General features: G+C 43.8%; 1 protein-coding gene across 20 annotated transcripts in view; it reads right to left on the bottom strand.

Annotated features, from left to right (window-relative positions):
- The window catches only part of Dst (dystonin), a 405,488-nt gene that overhangs the window by 89,571 nt on the left and 295,040 nt on the right, over positions 1-20,877 (bottom strand). For all 20 annotated transcript variants that reach the window (XM_060369832.1, XM_060369829.1, XM_060369837.1 and 17 more), the window contains 10 exons: positions 19,949-20,125; positions 13,567-13,690; positions 10,759-10,967; positions 9,858-10,175; positions 9,348-9,514; positions 7,507-7,663; positions 6,546-6,672; positions 4,236-4,298; positions 3,481-3,722; positions 1,765-1,894 (listed from right to left, as the gene is read on the bottom strand). In XM_060369832.1, the coding sequence (XP_060225815.1) occupies positions 1,765-1,894; positions 3,481-3,722; positions 4,236-4,298; positions 6,546-6,672; positions 7,507-7,663; positions 9,348-9,514; positions 9,858-10,175; positions 10,759-10,967; positions 13,567-13,690; positions 19,949-20,125 (1,714 nt within the window). The remainder of the gene's footprint in view (positions 1-1,764; positions 1,895-3,480; positions 3,723-4,235; positions 4,299-6,545; positions 6,673-7,506; positions 7,664-9,347; positions 9,515-9,857; positions 10,176-10,758; positions 10,968-13,566; positions 13,691-19,948; positions 20,126-20,877) is intronic.

The following is a 20,877-nucleotide window of genomic DNA, read 5'->3' as shown; positions in this document are numbered from 1 at the left end:
TGGGTCTGGGGTGGGGTTCTGCAAGAGGTATTTACGGGTGTAAAGAGCATGCTCTGAAATTACAGACATAGCTCAGCACTCTTGCAACTCATTCTCACATATAATATGTAATATATATCATATATATATCCCTGCTATTTTCCTACTTCAAGCCATTTGACTCTAAAATAATTTCCCTTTAAAACTAATGTTTTTAAACATACCACCCCCCTACTCAAACCCTTCAACTGATAATGTCCCATCATTTAGATGATAAAATCTGAAGGCGTCTGCCCAGAACTCAGGGCCTGTCACAATCTGGCCCTGGAACACTCATCCTGTGGCGTTTATACCGAGACGAATCCTTGAATCTAGCCCCTGCAATATCTTAATGTTGTCAGAAGCTCAAGCTCACATAAGCCATACCTGGGCACCTCCTTGTGGCATCTCCTATCCCTGTTCATCATTCTGAGTCCCCCGGGATCTTAGGCTCAACCAGGAAGCCGCCTTGCTCACCTTGTCCACAGAGCACTGATGCAAGCACCTAAAGCCACCTGTCTCTCCATACCTGCTCAGTGTGATTGGTTTATTTCGGAGATTTTTGTGTGTGTGTGTGTGTGGGTGTGTGTACGCGAATGCGTGTGCCCATGTGCATACATGTGTGGGAGCTGAAGGACAACCCCAGCTGCTGTTCCCGGAGCCATTCTGTGCACCTCTGTTTGTCTTGTTTTTTTTTCTCTATGAGACAGGGTCAGCCCTGGGATGGCCAGCTTGGGCTACCATGTCTAGTGCTTCTATGTGGGTTCTGAGGCCGTCCTGATGTTCGTCAGGCAGGCAGGCGCTTTACTGACGTAGCCATTTCATTAGCCAATTTTTCTTGTCACTTGGCACGATATACTACAGGGCAAACTTTAGAAGGACAGTAGGTGACGTTTATTTAACGGCATCACTCTATATGGGTAAGTTCCTGTCCAAAGGAACCTGGGTAGCAAGACCGCTAACAAAAGCAGACAGTGTGGAGCAATGTCAAGAGCGCCAGAAGGCTTTTCAGGAAATGCACATTCCTCGCTTATACCTCTAGAACCTCTGACAACACTCTGCTCAAGTAATTTTGATACCCAAAGGAGAGCTGTGGATACAGGGAGAGGGAGTCTTGATAGCTGGCTTCTGTCTACCTTTGAACATTAAGAACACTTTTCTTGTTTCTATGCTTATCATTCCCAAGAATAAAGAGAAGATTTGAAATAAACATAATAGCTGAAAGAAAAGCCATTTCAAGGACGAATGGAAACATGTCACACAGCATTCACCGTGGCTCCTACTTAGCTCATGGACTGAGAAGCCCTTTGAAGAAGATTCCACATCTACAAGCAGGTTCTACATGGACAGTGAGTAGAGGAGGGGATTACCTCATGTTCTTTCAACATCGGTGGCTTGAGAGAAACCAGAGCTAAGGATACAGGGCTGAGGCAGCCCCAGAAGTGACCTCAGAGAGAAGGGAGCCTGCCTTTTTCCAAGTGAGTGAGTGAAAGAAAATATAATGAGGCATTAAAAACTATGAACTAATGAAAGAAAATAAACACTAATGGAAATGTTATTATCAGCTACCCACCTTTTCCATGAAAACAAACAAGTGCCAATTCTCAGAGCCACACTCTTGAAAGGACAGATTCTCAAACTTTTAAAGAAAACCCAAACGCAAGTGAGACTACTGGGTGTTTTCTGAAAAGCATTCTGATGACAACGACAGCACCCTAGTACCTGTGAGCACAAGGGTGAACTCACCCATATCTGTAAGCGTCTGCTTCCAGGTCGGGGCCTCTGGGGCCTCTGGGTTCTCCTTCAGTAGCTCCGTCAGATTGTCTTTTAATTCTTGCACTTTGTTAACATTTTGCTTCAGTTCTGCCTCAAATGACTAGCAAGAAAAAAAAGCTAATTAGCTGCACCAAAGAATGACACCAAAAGACAAAAAGCACAGTTATGCTACAACATTGCCTCCCCTCTGGTATGACCTGGAAAGAAAAACAAAACAAAAAACTCAAAATCAAATGCTGGAGGGGTGAGGATGTGGATGATGCAGCTGAGAATTCTTATTTTTATTTTGTCCATCTTCAACTGTCACATACAGAAACCCCACAGAGGAACACTCTAACTATGGAGGTTAGAATTCTGCCACTGAGGAGAATTCCCTGCTTTCAAACTACTATGGGCAGAAAACGGGAGGTTCCCCCATGGGTACCAAACCACCCTGGCACATTAAGTTGCTGCAGGACTAGGCCCATCCTCTCCCACTGAGGCCAAACAAGGCAGCCCTCTTAGGGGAACGGGATCCAAAAGGAGGCATCAGAGTCAGAGAAGGGCCCCTACTCCAGTTGTTGGGGGACATACATGAAGAATAAGCTGTGTATTTGCTACATATGTGCTAGGGGCCTAGGACCAGCCCATGCATGCCCTTTGGTTGGTGGTTCAGTCTCACCCTATGGGCCCGGGTGAGTTGACTCTTTAGGTTTTCTTGTGCAGTCCTTGAGCCCTCTGGCCCCCTCAATCATTCCCCCCAACTCCTCCACAGGACTCCCTCAGCTCTTTCTAAGTTAGCTGTGGGTCTCTGCTTCTGTTTCCATCAGCTGCTGGGTGAAGCCTCTCAGAGGAGTTATGCTGAGCTCCTGTCTACAAGCAGAGTAACATTAATAGTGTTAGAGATTGGTTCTCTCCCGTAGGATGGTCTTAAATAGGGAGAGTCTTTGGTTGGCCACTCCCTTAATCTTTGCTCCATCTTTGCCCCTGGTATGTTATAAAAAATTCATTATATGACAATTTGATGCAAAACTCTGAATTCAAAAAATTATAAAAGTATTATAAAACTCTTAGTGACATAAAAACTATTTTTTAGCATTTTCTATTATTAAAATAAAAATATAACTGATGCTTAAAGAACCTATTATAAGCAGATGCAAACTGTTCTCGGTGAGACTGCATCTGATAAGCAAATCAGCCAAGGTAAAGGCCCCCAGAATCTGAAACTCTACTTGGGAATAAACACATGGTAGGAATCAAATACAGGCTGATGATCTACATACATTTATGCCATCACAGTGCCACCAAGAAAAACTGCTTTCCCAGTCTTGACAGCTACAGAAATGCTGTCCATTAAAGAGGACAGTATTAGCTGTTCCACCCTATACTAGACAAAACAGGCCCTTAATACACTCGGCTTTTAGCTAAGTCTTTCCAGAGAGTTGACTAGTTAATATCCTAGATTTAAGCTGATTTAAAGATGGCAAAGCTACTCATACCCAGCAGCTCGCTCCTTTTTATAATGTCGGAGGACTAGAAAAGTGACGATTAATTGTCCCAATCCACAGAAAGAGAGATTTTAATAAAAACTCTCAAATACTTGTTGAAGGGCCCAGGGAGAATTCAGAACAGAGCTCGTAGCCACCAGGGCTGCTCCCACCTTCCAGTCCACTCTCTCTGACCCCTTCCTTCCCTGCACCAGGCTACCTTGTTCTGCTCCACTTGCATCTTCACTGACTCCGTGTCTGTAGGCGTTGGTGTCTGGTGCCACTTGTTTGCAGTTTTGTTCATTTTCTGTAACCACTGCATCATTATACTTGATTCTTCCTGAGCCTTTTGCAATTTGGAGAGTTTCATATTCAGTTCCGTTATTTTATCCTTGAGTAGGAGGCCCAGGTCTTCATAACTGTGGCTTATGTCAGTCATGTCCTTTTGAATAGATGTTATGCCTGGGAGAAGGAAGAAAAGCATACTAATGCATGTTGATGGCTTTGGAGAAAAGCTACAGAATTGAATTTATTGTACACATTATTGCCTCCTATTTTGTCACTGTTAAGCCTGCTACAACAGACCGTAGACTTTTTAGGACAGAAAGGTCACGTCATATTGCTAGTTAATGACAAATAACTCAAAAACGTTGCATAGCTGTAAAATGTAGGCGGTAGCATAATGAAATCATAAGCTTGAACATTGTAATATATTTCTTGGGTACAGAACAAGTTAGATCAAATGCCAGCCCAAGCAGAAATGTATCCCAAATTAACAAGGAAATGAAAGCAAGTACCAACGTGAAAGACTAAAGTTTTATTTATCTCAGATGGACAGTTATATCAATAAATTCATGGAGACTGTGACCATTTTAACTCAAGTTTGAGGTTTCAATATAATTATTGCACTCTAAAAGGACTTTCTTAAAAACATCAAACTCCATTAATCATGAACCAGATAAGGTTACTATTCACCTTTATTTGCCAAGAAATCCTGAGTATTTGTGTCTGTTCCTTCACCATTTAGTATTACTCCACCTGCAAGCAAACAAACAAACAAACAAAAAACAAAGTAACCTTAGGCAATATTGCGCTAGTATTTCTACCCAACAACTACGGATGCGTTAAACAAACCGTCATAAAGAGTGGTCTTTTAAGAATGCCACTGCTTATTTTCACAGTCATGACACGGTGTCTTACTTTCTACTGTTTATAAATTAATCCAGAGCTGATTCCTAAATTAAGTTACACAGCTACGTTGTTTTATACTATAGTCATTTCAGTGATTAAGCCACTGATGGTCATAAGGTCCCCCATGTATGTATTAAATCAAGCACAGTGACTGAGAAGGGCGTCTGCTTTCCCTAATGACTCAACACTCTCTGTGCAGTTTACACAATGTTATCACAGGCTCAACGAAGGCAGAACCATTTAAAAAGGCAAGAAGGAAATTCCTGGAGGAAAAGCCGTAACCAAAGCCTATTGCTAAGTTCACGTATGCTGACACAGAGAGAACACTGGGCGGCAGTGCCTAGGCCTGGAGCAGGACTCTCCTGAACTCAAATGCCAGCTCTACTAATCATTAGCTGTGTGCTTGGAAGAACCGTGGAACCTGACCTGTAGGAGCACTGCGGGCAGCATAGATTAACCCACTGCCTCCCACACAGAGACTCATCATACCTATTTATCTGTCACAGTCTTTTATTATCAGAACCATCTGGTATTGGCATGTTTCCATGACCACAATGTTAATATTAATAAAATCCAACTTTCTCATGCTAGCATTCACTGGCTGCCTATCAAAGCAGAGATATGCCCATACAAGCACAATCAACAGAAACATTAAAACATCTGACTTGTCCTTAAAAAACAAATAAATAAAAACACCCATGTGTGAGACATTTTACAAAGAAGTGAAAGCACCCTAGACTCTCCAAACTAATTCTTCAAAGTCCTAGCAAAGAAAACCAAGCAAGAGCATAGTTTTTATTCCAAACATAAAGCAAACAGGAGGAACTAAGATAAATTACAGACAACAGACTTCCTCCTAAGAGAAATCGACTTGGCGTCTCGGGAAATCTTATTAGGGCACAGAGGAGAGAGCACTGCAGCAAATATAATAGGGGCATTCCTTGAAAGGGGATTAATAGAGTGGAATAAATGGCTGGCTGAGAGAAGTGCAGCTGGAATAGGAGTGCCACTCACAATGGGGACAGCTGGAGGCCTGGGCAGACGAGATAAACCGGAGGGCACACACGCAGATATGAGATTGGCTTTCTGTTCTTCAACTTAAAAGCAAAACAAAACACCCCAATAAAGTGTGCCTTGCCCAAACACTGCATTCCCATTAAATTAGCCTGGGAGCCAACCTTCACGCCGAACTCTGTTCTTTGGCTGAGAAGAGGGACCCACCACGGGGCAGGCTGGTATGTGAGTGTACTGGCGAACAGGCGGCAGAACCCGCCCACCGCTTTGGGGACAGCAGACAAAAAGAGAATGCCGGGGAGAGAGAGGAGGCCACCTCGGCATCTCTCTTCTGTACCAGAAAACCAAATTCATTTCTTTACTACGTAGTATAGTGAGCCTAGACACAGCTCAGAGAGAAAGTCAACGTCTCCATTTAATTCCAGCAAAAAGCAAACTGACTGGAACCTGACCAGTCCCCTTCCTCAGCGTCACCTAATCCTGACCTGGTTACATTTTATTTGTGTTGTTTAATAAAATCAAACACGGGCAGGATTTAAAACTGTATTAGTACCGATATTTTCCCCCAACAGATTTGTTTGTTGGCTTATGTGTGTACATAATACATGTTCCCACATTTGTGGCTGCACATGGGCAGGTGTGTTCATATGTGTCTGCTCCTGCATGTGCAGGCCCACAGGAGATGCTGGGTATCTGGGTTTCCTCCTCTTTATTTTCTGAGGCAGGGCTACTTGCCAAACCCAGAGGTCAAGGATTTGGTCTGCCTACTTGAAGGATTACCGTGTCTCTGCCTCCTGAGTGCTCTGTCTGTAGGCAGGCCACCATGCCCGCTCATGTATGAAACATGTGTGTGCTGGAGATTCAAACTCACATCCTCATGCTTGCCCACAATTCACCCGCTGAGCCATCCATCTCCTCCTCCTTCCGTGACAGATTTCAACGTGCTTTTAAAAATCATTTGTCTTAACTCTTTTACTTTGTACTTCAGAGGTGATTTTTTTTTTTAATTAATTTACAATACAAAAAATTACCTTGAGACATCCAGTTCTTACAGACTGGTCCTGAAAACCAAGCGCATACCTGATTTGGCGGCTGCTATGGCTTTTGCAGGGGTAGCCACTGCACTGATCAGGTTACATAGCGAGACTCCACTGGTGTTTGCTTTGTGAATTTCTGGTGCTTTCAAACTCCACTTTTCTTGTAATTTCTTTAAACACAAAAACACATTATTTTTTCAGTCTTCCAAGTATCTTCAAGGTTGTACATGATAGTTGAACTTCTTAAGCATATTTTAAAGCAACAATGACTGTGGGCCCAGGTGACTGTTAACACTGTTGGCGGAGGCGAACGGGGCAAAGCCCATTCTGTGTTCTGCCCCCCAGCCACAGTGGGAGCCAGGCTGCGTCCGGGAGCTACGGGAATGTTCCAGAGTAACTGTCAACTGTAAGTTTGTAGGGCTATACCAGGTGCAGCCGCGTCATAAGGTATGTAACAGGACGATAAAGACAGACACGGGAGTAACAATTCCAGCTCATACCAAGTTTTAACTAGCAAAATTTCAGTGACGTTTTAAAGGCACATGTTTCACCCTAAGAAAATCTGTCACACTTAGCCATAACTTCTACGGTTTACATGCTATTTGTTCAAGAGATTCCAATAACCTGTCTTCCAATACTGGTTAAAGTAATATGTCTGAGCTGGGGTAGACGTCATACATGAACACAAGGGTTTCTTACTACTTGGAGGGAAGGCATTAACAAAAGGATGGAAACTAAGTTGAGATTTGACAAAGATGAAAACTTCAACATTAGGGAGGCTAATGACTTACTGACACATCTATATATATATACATATATATATATATATAAATCAAATTAACAAAAAGGTTATGTCCTTCCTTGAAATGATAGCCAGTTACTGATTTGCACAGATCCTACAGGGATCTGTGAGAGCGCTCGCTTGGTTTTAGACTAAACGACCCTATCCATGCCTCATGACTAACACAGGCGAACAGAAGTTAGTGTTAGGTCTAATGAGCCACCTTGGTTTCTTCCAGAGATTTTCGTAAGACCTCCGCACCAAAGGAAGGCTTCACAGCGGGAACCTGCTTTGTCGTTTCTTTTATCCATGACTTCAGTGATTGTGCAAGGGCCTGGAAAGCACTCAGCTGCTCCTGACAAGAACTTAGAGCTTCTTTTCTAATGAACAAAAATAAATCAGAAGTTAAGCTGCAAAACCAGATGCTCCAAAAGGCCAATTATTAACCTGTGGTCATTATTTCCAAATTGAGCTCAACTTTAACCAACATTTTCAATGAACAGAACAACTCTTCAATACTCAGCTGAAGTTTTCTTATGTGGCAAATGAAATCAGCTAAGTAACTGCCTGTTGATTCCTTAAGCAAAGCTCATGGAAAAAGAGGGAAGAGTCAAGAAGTATGTAACGAACCATGAAAGTACTCTATGATGCTACATAAACTCTAGCAGCGTTGACAGGCCGATTTTATATAATGCTTAATGCCAGCATGCAAACGGCCAACAAAACAAACACAAAAGCAGAGAAAACAAAACCAAAAGCCACGCATACGCCGCTAACCTGAGGAGAACACAGGTCATGTTGATGGATGACTGACCTCAGCATTTTGGAGTGACGTCATTTCTACTTCTCCCAAGGGCTGTAACCCAGCGGCTGCAGAGTTTTAACAGGTGCTCACCCACTCCACAGGAGTCTCTGCTGTAAACCCTACGGGACTTTTTGTCTGCCAAGCACTGGACCTATGAGGGCCGTTACACTTGACATGTGGACGACCTGTGCGCACACGTGACTTCGAGTGCCGGAGATTAAGGATGTGCTTCAGCTGGACTACTAAGTGATGGCTGCATGGCTTTAATCGTCTAGGTTTTACCGAAATTTAAAATTGGAATAGATAACCTAGACTATGTAAGAAAGCCAAGACCATTTCTTCTGTGAGTGCGGTTCAAAACAGAACCTGGAAGTTTTAGGTACAGAGTTCTAAGGAAATAGACTGGATGAAAGATTAGCCATTTTGAAATGTCTTTTTGGGGACTCTTTCATACAGACTTCATAAAAGCTGGATGTGTGCTCTAAACAGGAGATAGAAAATGTGAGGGGGCAGAACGGAGTCACAGAGAATCACTGGCCAAACTGTGCCCCCCGCCTTGTTCTTCATGGATTTGTGGTTCTTTGCTAATGAGAGAAGCTGTTATATTAAAAAGCCTATTAAGAACAATACTGAAATTATGCATAGCTTCTGAACGGAGACCTCAAAGGAAGAACCGCTGCTTTTCAAGGGTATTTCTGTCTCTGTGAACAGAAAGGCAACATTTGGCCGGGTGCAGTGGTGTATGCCTGTAATCCCAGCACTCAGGAGGCAGAGGCAGAGGCAGGAGGATCTCTGTGAGTTTGAGGCCAGCTTGGTCTACAAAGTGAGTCCAGGACGGCCAAGGCTATGCAGTGAAATCTTGACTCGCAATAAAAACGAAAGAAAGAGAGAAACCACAGTCCCCAGTGACCTGAATCACTTCAGAAACAGCCCCAGTACTACCGAGCTCACACAATGCTGCCCACTGTTCTATAAGCAGCATTCCGTTTCCCGCCTCAGTATTTTAGCAAATAGCAACTTGATGTTTGTGCTGTTGTGCTTTGCTTTTTAAGACAGGGTCTAACTGCAGTCTGGGTTAGGACCTCCAACTCTCTGTAATCCCCTTCAGCCTCATGAGTATATTTAATGTCCAAATACAGCAACAGTGTGAGACTCCACATTTTGGAAATCACCTCGGTCATATACTTACATAAGCAAAAGCACCTCAGCTGCTGAGTACCATGGAGTGGAAGGAAGTAAAGTTTTAGAGAGGCTCTTACTTTTCTTGGATAGCATCCTCCATTTCTTTGAATTTCTTTGACAAATTATTTGACTTCTCAAACACCAGAGCTTTGTCCCCTGGTAAGCCATGGCTGGATATCTCTTTCAGGAGGCTGTGTAACGCTTCGAGATCTTTCTTGTGTTCTACGAATTTAGCGGTTGATTCCTGCAAAGCATTCACATCAGTCAGTATAAATGCTGCTGGACTGTAGAGTCATATCCCACCAGAGGTGCTTACGGGAGCAGAATGGCTTGCGCACCTACTGCGGAACACTGCACAGACTATAAATGTAGAGTTTGGATCCGTGAGCCTTACACTCTGTGTTTTTGGCATGTACACTGACAGCTGGAACAGCTGTAGGCATGGTCTAAGTGGTTTGTTTCTACTCAGCAGGCAAATGCTTCAAGGAGAAGCAAGTATGAATCGGCTAGAATGAGGACTGGTAGTTAGTCCATCAAATGCTTGTCCTAACCAGCCGACGTGCTCGTGACTAGTGAGGAATACACACCTGCATACACCGAGACAGCTCTGGCACATCCTTTCCCGGCACGTCCACTTCCGTGAGCGCCTGGCTCTGCGTCTCTAGAAACACCTGGAGCTTCTCTGAGAGCTTCTCAAACTGTTCTACTTTGGCCTTCAGCTCCACCATCTTGGCAAGCTTCTCCTTATGCTTCTGACTCGCTTCGGAAAACCGAGCGGACAGGTCCTTCATTTTGGCTTGCAGCAAGGAGGCCGTGGATGGGTCTGTTGTCTCTACGAACGTCTTCACCTTCTCGTTCATGGCGGTGATGCTGCTTTGACGACCTGCGATGTCCTGGTCCAGCATCTGAAATACAGCGTCATTGCGTGTACTTTCTAACCACGTCCACATCAGTGACTCCTCACAGCAGCGCGAGCTGGGGCAGCCTGTGACTGACGAGGCTAACAGTTGGAAATGAGTGACACGTTTGATTTTTTTCCCCCCTTGAAGAAGCCAAGCCCAAAGCTCTTCAAGGGAGTGGGGAGAACAGCTGTCCGGCTGCTTCAGAAGCACAGGAGGGAGTTGCTGCCCAGTGACCCCCCGAGACCCAACACAGCCTGGGGATTAGCCACGTTCTTAATTTTTGAAAGGCTTGGCAACAGCAAGATTGATCTGATGAACTCCCTGAGCAGCTGGCTGAAGCAATGACAAACAGATTAGTTACAACGTAGGTTTAAACCCTCCTTAATGAATAATGACAAGTATATAAATCCCTTCCCAAGCCCCATCGCAAAAAGTCATTTGCATTCGTTTGTATAAGTACGGCTTGCTACTTGGCTGTCTTCGAAAGCACCCCTCCTCATCTCCAGGACTACCCACCCATTCTTGAAGATCAATACCTCGTTTTCAACTGCAAGTGCAATTCTTGCCTTTGAAAAGGGCCACTCACAATGCTTTTGCTGATGAGGTCCTGGAGCGCTGTGGAGTTCAGGGGCACTTGGCCTTGCTTGGCCAGTGAGCTCTCCACACTTCCCATCCAGTCCAGCATCTCATCCAAGCCATCCTGCACACTCAGCGAGCGCGTCAGTGTGATCTGCAGCTTCTCGTTCCGTTCACTCACAGACCTGGACAGATCGTCGTATCTCCCGACAATGTCATCTGCTCCAGACAGAGGCGCACAGTCAGCACAAAGCTCTGTCTGCGTGGCTCCTTCTAAGATGCGTTTGAAGATTAACAAGTATGTTTCCATACAAAAAAGCTTCAATGACACCTTTCCGATGAATAATCAGATCACGTGTAACTTTTACAAACACATGAATTAAGTAGAAAATAAAATAGTCAAAAAAATTCACACGCCTGTCGTTTGTACCTGGGAAGATTTTTAGATGCATAAACATGGGAAGGGTCCTGGAGACGTGAAAGCAAGGTCCGAACAGTGGGCCACTGCGATCACTATCACCTCAGACTGACGTGTCAATACTTATTGGTAGCTATTTGGGAGTGGGGAGTGACAGGCTTAGACAACTACTCTCCAGAGACAACATTCTGTCATAAATATACTTGTGTTCAGCTTTTGTCATAATCAGAGAGACTTGAAATGCACGGAAGTAAGAAGACGCGAACGCATTAGGAAAGCAGGATAACTGTAAATCCACTGACGCTGGGATTACACGTCTGAAATATAAAAAGAGCTCACTCGCAAGTTTAATAGAGGACAAAAGGGAAAACACGAGTTCACTAGAGCAGCCCATCTTCTATGCTATAGCTTTACTTTACTTTCAATTCTCAAGATTTAAGACGAAAAAAAAAAAAAAAAGGAAGTACTACCTTCCAACCTGTATCTTTTTAAATTCAAAGTTCTATGTTTTGACATTTGATATTCTACACTGTGGACCAATGGCAGGGTTAAAGAACACTGCTAGTAAATTTCTCTTTTTCTTTGGAAAACAACTTCTTGCGATTATTTTTTTAAAGAAAACAATTTATTATAAAAAGGCTCAAAAAAGCATTTTGGCTATTTGTCAAAGTTTTACAAGAACACAATATAGAAGCAACACTAGAAACTGTAGCCGAAACAGCTCTATGAGTGAGTTTCATTACATGCTTGTGTTTGCCAATTTAATAGCAAAACGATTTCTTTCAAGTTGTTGCAATGCTACAATATAAGAATTCAGCTTAACAAATTCTCCCTGAATTGGAATGCTTATGGGCCTGAGCCAGTCATGGCCCTGTTGCTAAAATACAAGGAAGCCCAGGACCATGCTGAATGGATGACTGAATATGCACCGAGATGTTATCGGCAAAGGAATCAAGTTTCAAATGCAGGTGTGACTGCAGAGCACAGTAGACGCTTTGAATTGAAGCTTGTGACTGGAGGCTGAGTTATTCCTAAGGAGGCAGAGCTTATGCATCACCACCATGAGTGGTGACCCGTTTAGCCACGACATATGATTGACACGCCATTCCTATAAGCTGTTTGCATGGTCTTCGTACACTGTGGGTGCTACTGTTATAGACTGCATGTCTGTGACCTCTGACACCCCCGCCTCCATGTAATTAGGTCTAAGAGCTAAAATGGTGGTATCTAGAGATGAGGGCTTTGGAATCCTGTGTATGTGTGTATGTATGTATATATATGTATAATTTGATCAGTTGTGTATATGTGCATATATATAATATATAACCATATATACACATATCTATCTAACTATCTATATATATATGGTTTGATCAGTTCCTTGCATAAAATTTCAATACTTTAAAATTTCCTGAGCAATAAAAAGTACTTGAAAAATCTCTGCTGTGGTATTTGTCTCTTTGGCCCTGTTCCTCACAGAGTATTTGTGTTTCAGCAAGTCCTTCATCAGTTCAAGGCTAGCCTGAGATATGCAGCAAGCTCGTTTTTATTTCATTTTTAATCAATAAACAATCAGAAATATATATATTTTAAGTCATTTTTATGAGAAATAAAAAAGATCTTATAAAATGTCCTTGTATCCTAAATAGTTTCACATATTCCTAGGAAGCAATGCCAGAAAGAAGCATGAAATTATTGATATAACTCATGGAATAACAAACATTTAACAGCAGGAAAAGCTAGGCATGGCAGCTCAAGCCTGAAGTCCAGCATTTAGGAGGCAAGCATGCAAGGATTGCCTTGAGTTCAAGCCCAGCCTGGGCTACACAGTTACTCTCAGGCCAACAACCTGAGCTACTTGCCATAAAAGGATGTTAAAACAAAAAAAATTTAAAAACACAATGGAAACCATCAAAATGCCTCTTTAACTAACAGAAACACAGTGAAGACAGTCTTTCTCTTCCATACTTGCAGGCCCAGGTTCCTACTGCAGTGGTCTCCCACGTGGGCTTATAAGACGATATATAGGAACAGAATGCCTTAAAATTTTGTGGTTTTGGTTTTATAGTTAGATATAAATATATATACCTTGAAATTACTTACTGATCAAGGTACATGACCAGGAACGCTTGCAAGTCTTTAAGAACGAAGAACAGTTTAATTTATATAGAGTGGCTTTCTCCTCACAGATGATTTCTACTCAGATTTTAACTGAGCTCTTTGTGGGGGAAACATATGATCGTCACCTGGAAGACGATTTTATGTCATACACACAGGCTGACATCACAAACGAGAAACCTCGCACCTGTGGACGCTTTCTCCTTATCTATAAAACACCTCTATTACAGATTTGCTGGTGAGACAGGAAGCAAGAGCTAAGACCTTAAGCCAAGACCTCACCAAGTGTCTTCTGGATGTCATTCGTGGCAGGAAGTAACAAGCCCTTGGCATCTAAGAGCACCTCTGCAGTTTTCTTCAGCTTCTCCACGGCAACCTGCTGACTTGATATCTGCCCGTGCAAAGCCTGTGGGTTAAGTGGGTTTCGATTACATTCAGGAGGACTAATGGAGTCCCAACTAAGGAAAGAACAAGCAACTGAATTGGCTAGGCTGAACTGCAAAGCTTATTCTGGACTCCTGAGGATAAAGCAATCAGTGAGCAGCGAGCAGCCAGCCTAGCCCGTGAGCCGTGGCATACATGAGTAGGTCTCAACAGTCTTCCTGCTTTCGACTTTAACCTGATTACTCCATGTTTTTTCCTCATTTCCACTTTTGATGTTTCCTACAACATCCTTACCCCTAAATCTGTACCCCCAAATCCCAAGCCCAGCAGCAACAACAAAACTAAAACACAGAGCAGGACTATTTCTACTCCAGGGCCTCAGATCCATATTGTGTCATCTGTTCTTGTTTAATTCACCAAGTTGTTGAGCATCTCAAAATTCAAAAGGCTTTGCTACTTTCTGGGGAAAAACAGCTACAACGCTTACAAGAAGGGCTACATTCCAAAGGTAGGAGGAGGTGCTGGTGGAGATGAGGAAGAGCAGCAGGGACGTGAGGACCAGTTAGTAGTGACGATGCGGGCCCTGAATAAGTGGTGGAAATGAAAAAGCAAAATACTTCTCCATAGGATGAACAGAAGGCACAGAAAGCCTGTGTGCATGCATATGTGTGTGTGAGTGAGAGAGAGACAGACAGACAGACAGAGGGAGGGGAGATAAGAAAATATGATAACGAATGAATAAATAGGGCTGCAAAGACCTCAAATGTTGGATACAGAGCTTGACATTTTGTCTGGTAGCAATGGAGGAATTTTTGGAGGCTTTGAGGAAAGTGTTAAGTAAGGGCATATAGCAATGCAGGAAAAAAGAGAGAAGAAATGAAGTGAGAAAGAAAATGCCCTACTGAGAGTGAGGTAGGCCTGAACAAGGCAGCCAGGACTTTACCAAGGACGGAGGAGGCACTTCCTGCACTCTGGCTGCCTGTAGTACGACACAGGGATGGGAAGAGTCAAAGGCCTGTTCAGACTGTCTAAATCCAAAATACCTAACACAGAATGACTTACTGCAACTGTGTTTGACACCAAAATCAAATGAAGTAAAAAAAAAAATTAACTCCTCAAGGCATTGGCTACATTTCCTCAGTGGCCATGGCTACGCTGCTGGGCAGTGCCCGGGACAGAATGTCAACCCAGAGGGAGGCAACAAAGGACGCGAGAAGACAAGAGGAAAGAAATAGGCTGGGTTCTGTTGACCTCAGGTAACTACCAAAATTTATACAGAGGTGAGATCAAATTTCAGAGTGAGAAGACTTTGCTTTGGAGTTCCTGACTTCATAATGCTGTTAGGATAGTATACAGGAAGAAGCCAGCGGGCTGGCGGTGCTTGAGACTGGCGGCGCATGAGACCACACGAATGGAACCATGCAAAGCCAACTACAGCAGCAGGAGACTGCTAGAGCAGACAGTGCAGCAACCTCAGAGGAGGGAAAGGTGGGAAAATGCATGGAAAATGTTTACATTGTTGTGATGGGGAGGGGAGACGGAAACAATGTGTCCACAGAGGTAAAAACAGCCCAGGGGAATTCTATACCCAAAGCTGGAAGACAGGGAGAAACTAGCTACGATAGGCCGAGCAACGCTTTACAGAGAGTTTCCTCTGGGTGAACAGGCGCTGTTCCACACTGGGTGTGAGGTAAGAAGGGGGTTGGAGCCTTCAGTTCCTAACATCCCAGACGGGTTTCTGGCCACGTAGGTGGGCTGCCTCATAGGTCTGACAATGGTTCACGGAGGTAGGCAGCTCTCCTTATAATGCTCCATTCATATCTGAAAGACTCAAATATCTGGAGGCTGGAAGATGGCTCAATAGAGAGCGAGCTCGCTGCGAGTATGAAGGACAAAGCTCAGGTCCCCAGAGCCCACACTGAGGCTGAGCAGGTTTGGTGACCCTTCTGCAATCCCAGCATTTGCAGAGCCAAGACTGGGGCCCTCAGGACAAGCTAGCGGTGTAGCCTATCTGACCAGCCAGTGACCAGATCTCAGTAAGGAGGAGAGCAACCAAGGGAGGCAGCTGGCATCAATTGCTGGCATTTATATGCACACATATGGATGGACACCTGCACACACACACACACACACACAAGCACATGCCTAGCTGCTGCTGAATGCACCCCTGGCCGTGGGCCACAGCTTCTAAATGCTCCTTGACTATTTCATCTGCGTGGAAATAGTGGCCTTAAAGTTCCAAACAGCGGCATCTGGGATCTCATTCTCCACACTAAGCACTTCCTATCGGCTAACCTCTGGTGAGCCTGAGTCTCCTAACAGAGTCTACATGGTCCCTATTCTTCTCCACACACAGAAATAACTAACAACCCTGCCACTTTGTCTCACTTAAAGGGTTTAAATTTTTTTAAGTCAAACTCTGTTCTGTATTTCAAAGCACACAGACTTCTGAAAAGAGACCTCTACCTGAGAGCCTGACTCTGATCAGCGTCCCTGAAAGACCCGCTCATCTGTTTTACCTAACACACACACATGACTATGACTATGCCTGCTTCAGTTTAAACCTTTTTAAAACAAGAGCGAAGACTGGAGCATGCCATAAAGCCTCCAATGAAATTTCTATCTCCAGTCTCATTTTAAAAAAATATTTTCTATTGCAGCAACGCCCACCAGCACACCCGTTCCTTGCCATTTACTGAACTCAGTGCTTTCACACCTCTACACAAGGGTTTATATGTTGCCTTCAGATAGCTCTTACTGAGACTTTAAACCTCCTTGGGGAGGCTCTGTAACATCCTCCACGCTAGCCTAGCTGTGTTAAATACCATTCCTGAGAGTCTACAAATCCCTGTGAATGTTGTTCCTCCGTTTGCCTCTGTTATTGAATTATCCTCTGCCCCAGAGCGAAAGGGGGACAGCTTATTTACATCACAAGAGATAAAACAAAGATAAGGGTGCCCTGTACTCAGAGAGGTAGTCACAATGACATCATTGTAACTGAATAATAGGGATAACTTACTCAACTTTGAGGCAAATATACAAATTGTTCAAAAGTAGCCTTATACTGTTTAGAGTAGATTTTGTGAACCTGAAGTGGGAAGGAAGTCTGGTTCCAGAATACGCCAAGACTGTGTGACTTTGGTCTTCGTGGCTGCACCAGGAAAGCATTGTCTCTACAATGATGAGCTCATATCCAGTGCATGAAAACTTCCTGACTTTGCACTATCCAGGAGACCAGCACAAGTTTCAAAGTGAAAGGGTTAGGCTAACTTTGTAACCTATATATCTTCTAAAGCCTATAGTTTTGAGTTTTAGGTCCAGGTTAAGCTAAAACCTCTTAGTACCTTTCCAGAGAATGGAGGAATGTGACCCTATCTGTGAGGACAGATATAAAAAAAGCAAGCAAGCAATGACCTTCACTCAGCAAAAAGAACGACCAGACCCTTGTCTTCAAGATAGTGTTTCTTAGCAACGAACCCAGACGGCCTCAATCCTTCTTCTGAGTAGCTTTTGACCTCCAGCCAAAAGTCTCCAGCCAAATCTTCAAGGATGAGCTAACCATCCCACCTTAAATTGCAGCTGCATCCACACTTGGCAGGACTGGCCAAGCTTGAGCACCTAAGACTAACCAATTATCTTACTTGATAGCTTCCTTGTCCAATCCTAAATTGCCAAAACTGCAACTTCAAATTTCCCGCAATTTTTCTTTTAAAAACCTAAAGCCTTTGTCTCCCGGGGCCACTCTTTGCTGACTGGCAGGGGTGACCCCATTGCGCAATGGTTAAATTAAACCTCTTGCTTTTGCAATGAGTTGCGTGGTCTGTGAGAGTTTCTGGGAAGGGCGCGATCTTAAACTCCTGAGCTGTGAGACCCCAGGTCTAACAAAAGGTCAACATCAGACAGCGTGATTTAGAGCTGGTTCCAGACCCAAGTCTACACTGGACTCAGATGCTCGCCTTCTTATGACTTATGGGGTAAAAATCTGGTGACTCCCTCTAAATTCATCATAGAGCGTTGACACCAGTCAGTCAGCAACTCCGCTGATGGAACGTTTGAAACAAAATACAGCCACAAGATAAAAAGCTAATATAGAAAAATACTGACTTAAATGTTTACATTATTAAAATTTTTAAAAATTGAGATAGGTCTCGTTCTAAAGCTCTAGCTTGTCTGGAACTCTCTAAAGAGCAGGCTGGTCTCAAATCTCCCCAAATCCTCCTGTTTCTGCTTCCCCAGTTCTAGGACTGTTGGTGTATACTACCATTTCCAGCTCTACTTCCAGCTTAGTAACTGTTAAAGACTTTAATAAAAAAGAAAAAAAAGAATAGGAAGACCGCTGTGGTATGAATGAAAATGGCCTCCCATAGGCCCTTAGGGAGTGGCACATTAGGAGGTGTGGCCATGTTGAAGTTGGTATGGCCTTATTGGAGGAAGTGTGTCACTGGGGGTGGTCCTTGAGGTTTCAGAAACTCAAGTCAGTCCCAGTGTCTCTTTCTCTCTGCAGCCTTTGGATCCAATCTGGATGTAGAACTCTCAGTTCTTTCTCTAGTACCATGTCTACCCGCAATGCTGCCATGACAGCAGTGGCCCTACTCTCTGAAGTATAAGCCAGCCCTTTCCTTTGTAAGAGTTGCTGTGGTCATAGTGTCACTTCACAGCAATAGAAACTCTAACGAGGACAAAAAGCGCCTAATCTTCACTTAAGTTTAATCTTACTACATACAAAGATCATCTGTGAGAAAAATGTATCCAGGGACACCGTGAATCTGAGATTTACTCTTCCACTACACCATGGCCTAGCTTGCGTTCACTCTCTGAGCTACCCTTGCCTCTGCATCACTCACCAAGTAAGCCTCTCTGTTCCAAAATCCATCCCTGTATGTTTAATTAAAAGCCATAGGGTTCTTTCTCTGTTTTTGCTCTAGATCCTAAAAATTCATTTCTATAAAGATGCAGCACAGTTACAAGGATCAAGCTTGAAATGTTTTATTTTATTTTCCTGTAATATTTTACTTCCCAATTAAATGTTAGTCAACCTTAACAACTATTTTAAACTATTTTAAACTTGTGGCATTTCTTAGCCAAATCATGACCCTAAATATCACAGAACCTCCTCTAATGTCATCACATATTCTGTCCTTCAATCCATAACCAAGAGGAACTAACCAATTAAGGCAGATCTGGAAAGAAAAGCAAACAGATGAACAGCAGAGCTGAAAGTGCACACTGGAAGCCAGCAGAGGAATTAAGCTGGGGAGGCTGGTCCAGCCAGAGCACTCTCCCGGTACCTACTGAAGGGTGATGACAACGCTCTGGATCCAGACAGGACTGTGCCTACCCTCCCTGCACCTCCATACATCTTCCCTCTCACTGTCCTCTGCTCTTAACCCTTACATGGCCTGTGCATTAAACAAACCCGGGCTGCGCCGTCTCCGCAGCGATGCAGATGTCCTTTAGGCTACCAGACCATTGAAACAAGGGACTCTCAAGACCTGGAATTTCCCTGGGAAATCTCATGCTGGGAGAAGGGAAAGGCTAGAGTCCAAGTGCTGGCCAGAGGGTGAGCTTGTCCCCTAGAAAGAGATTTCCCACCATTCCCACAGCTTGTCAGATCACCTAGTCTGGGGCTGAAGCTACGTCAGGGATGAGACAATGGTGGGCAAGAGCATGCCCCGAGCAGGGCTTTGGCTATGCCTCTCTCTTCTCTGTCCATTCTCAAACAAATACTCATCAGACACTTTGGGCCAGGTGACCCTCTTCATGTCGAGGTGACCCCCAACCATGAAACTATTGTCATTGTTGCTTCACAACTGTGATTTTGCTACTGCTATGAGTCAGGATGGAAACATCTGACATGCCAACTGCCTTAGGCGACCCCTGTGAAAGGACTGTCCGACTCCTGATGGGGTTGCAGAAGAGGGTGAAAACAATCACTCTAGAGACAGTGCTACACACGACAGACAGAAACACCTGCTCTCACAGAGCTTCATTCTAGGGGAAAGGCGGAGGAAAACTAAGGAAGATGGCAGTGAACAGGTGGGCGGGGCTTTGTTGGGGTAGGAGGTGGGTGCAGTGGAATGCAGGCAATCACGCAAAGTCAAACCAGTTAAGGAACAGTGGGACAAAAGTTAGGGAGAGTTTGGCGGAGTCGGAGCCCTCTGGTGGGACAGAATACTCCCCACACGCTTCCTTGGCCCAGAGTAAAACCATCACACAGTGTGGGGAACGGGATTCTGTCTCTACTGAGGGGTTGTTTCTTGTTCCCCCCTTCTCTCTTTACCTTGGTCTCCTCTAGCTGCCTTTGCAGGTTTTTGGGGTCCACAGCAATGGGCTCAAGTAGATGCTTGCTTGCTTTGGCCTCGCAGGCCTGGAGCCCCGACAGGAGTCCACAGGACACATCTTCATAGTGTTGGTATTTGTCCACCAGATCTTTGAGGTTATTGCCAAGAACACTGCACTAAAAACCAGGAAGAGAAGAGAGACTGAAACTCACTGCTCTCTGGTAGTCATCTCCAGATGTATGAACTGTAACCTGGGGTAAGCAGGCTTCAACCACAGCTGAGTTTTTTTCCCCTTTCATATGGAGAAGTCAAAGGTAACTATGAAAATGAGGGGATATTTCTATACTTACAATGATTTTTAAAAATGAACATATTGGTGGCTGGCCTTAACAAGAAAAATCGCTGAACTAGGTAGGCTTACCAGGACACATTTCTTCAACTTTCATACCATATATATATATATATATATATATATATATATATATATAAATTTTATGAAAATACCTTTAAGGCGCTTTGTAAGTCACTTCTCATTGTTGCACAAGATCAACACAGTGAAGCCAAATAACTCATATGAACACAAAGCAAAATCCAAGCCTCAAAGGTACTCTTCCATTCATTTATGCAGGTGGGTTAAGTCTACAGAGTCTATGTTGCAAGCAGGGAAGCATGTTCTTGGGTCCTCTCCCTCCCCATGTTGAGGCAGGATCTTGCTATGTAGCCCAGGATGACCCAAATTTACAATCCTTCTCTGGCTTTTGGAGCGTGCACCATCACACCTAGCTCACAGTTTTTTTTTTTTTTTTTTTTTTTAACAAGACTCTTAATTTCCCAGGATCATAAAAGAAGAACACATGGCATTAGTCATTAACAGTGGAAATACACTGATCAAATGTATCTGTGGGACAAACAGTCCTGTAGTATGTGA

Source organism: Meriones unguiculatus, chromosome 16, assembly GCF_030254825.1.
Source record: "Meriones unguiculatus strain TT.TT164.6M chromosome 16, Bangor_MerUng_6.1, whole genome shotgun sequence".
Lineage (NCBI taxonomy): Eukaryota > Metazoa > Chordata > Mammalia > Rodentia > Muridae > Meriones > Meriones unguiculatus.
Note: the sequence above shows the minus strand (reverse complement) of the source record. Positions and strands in the feature narration are given on the sequence as shown.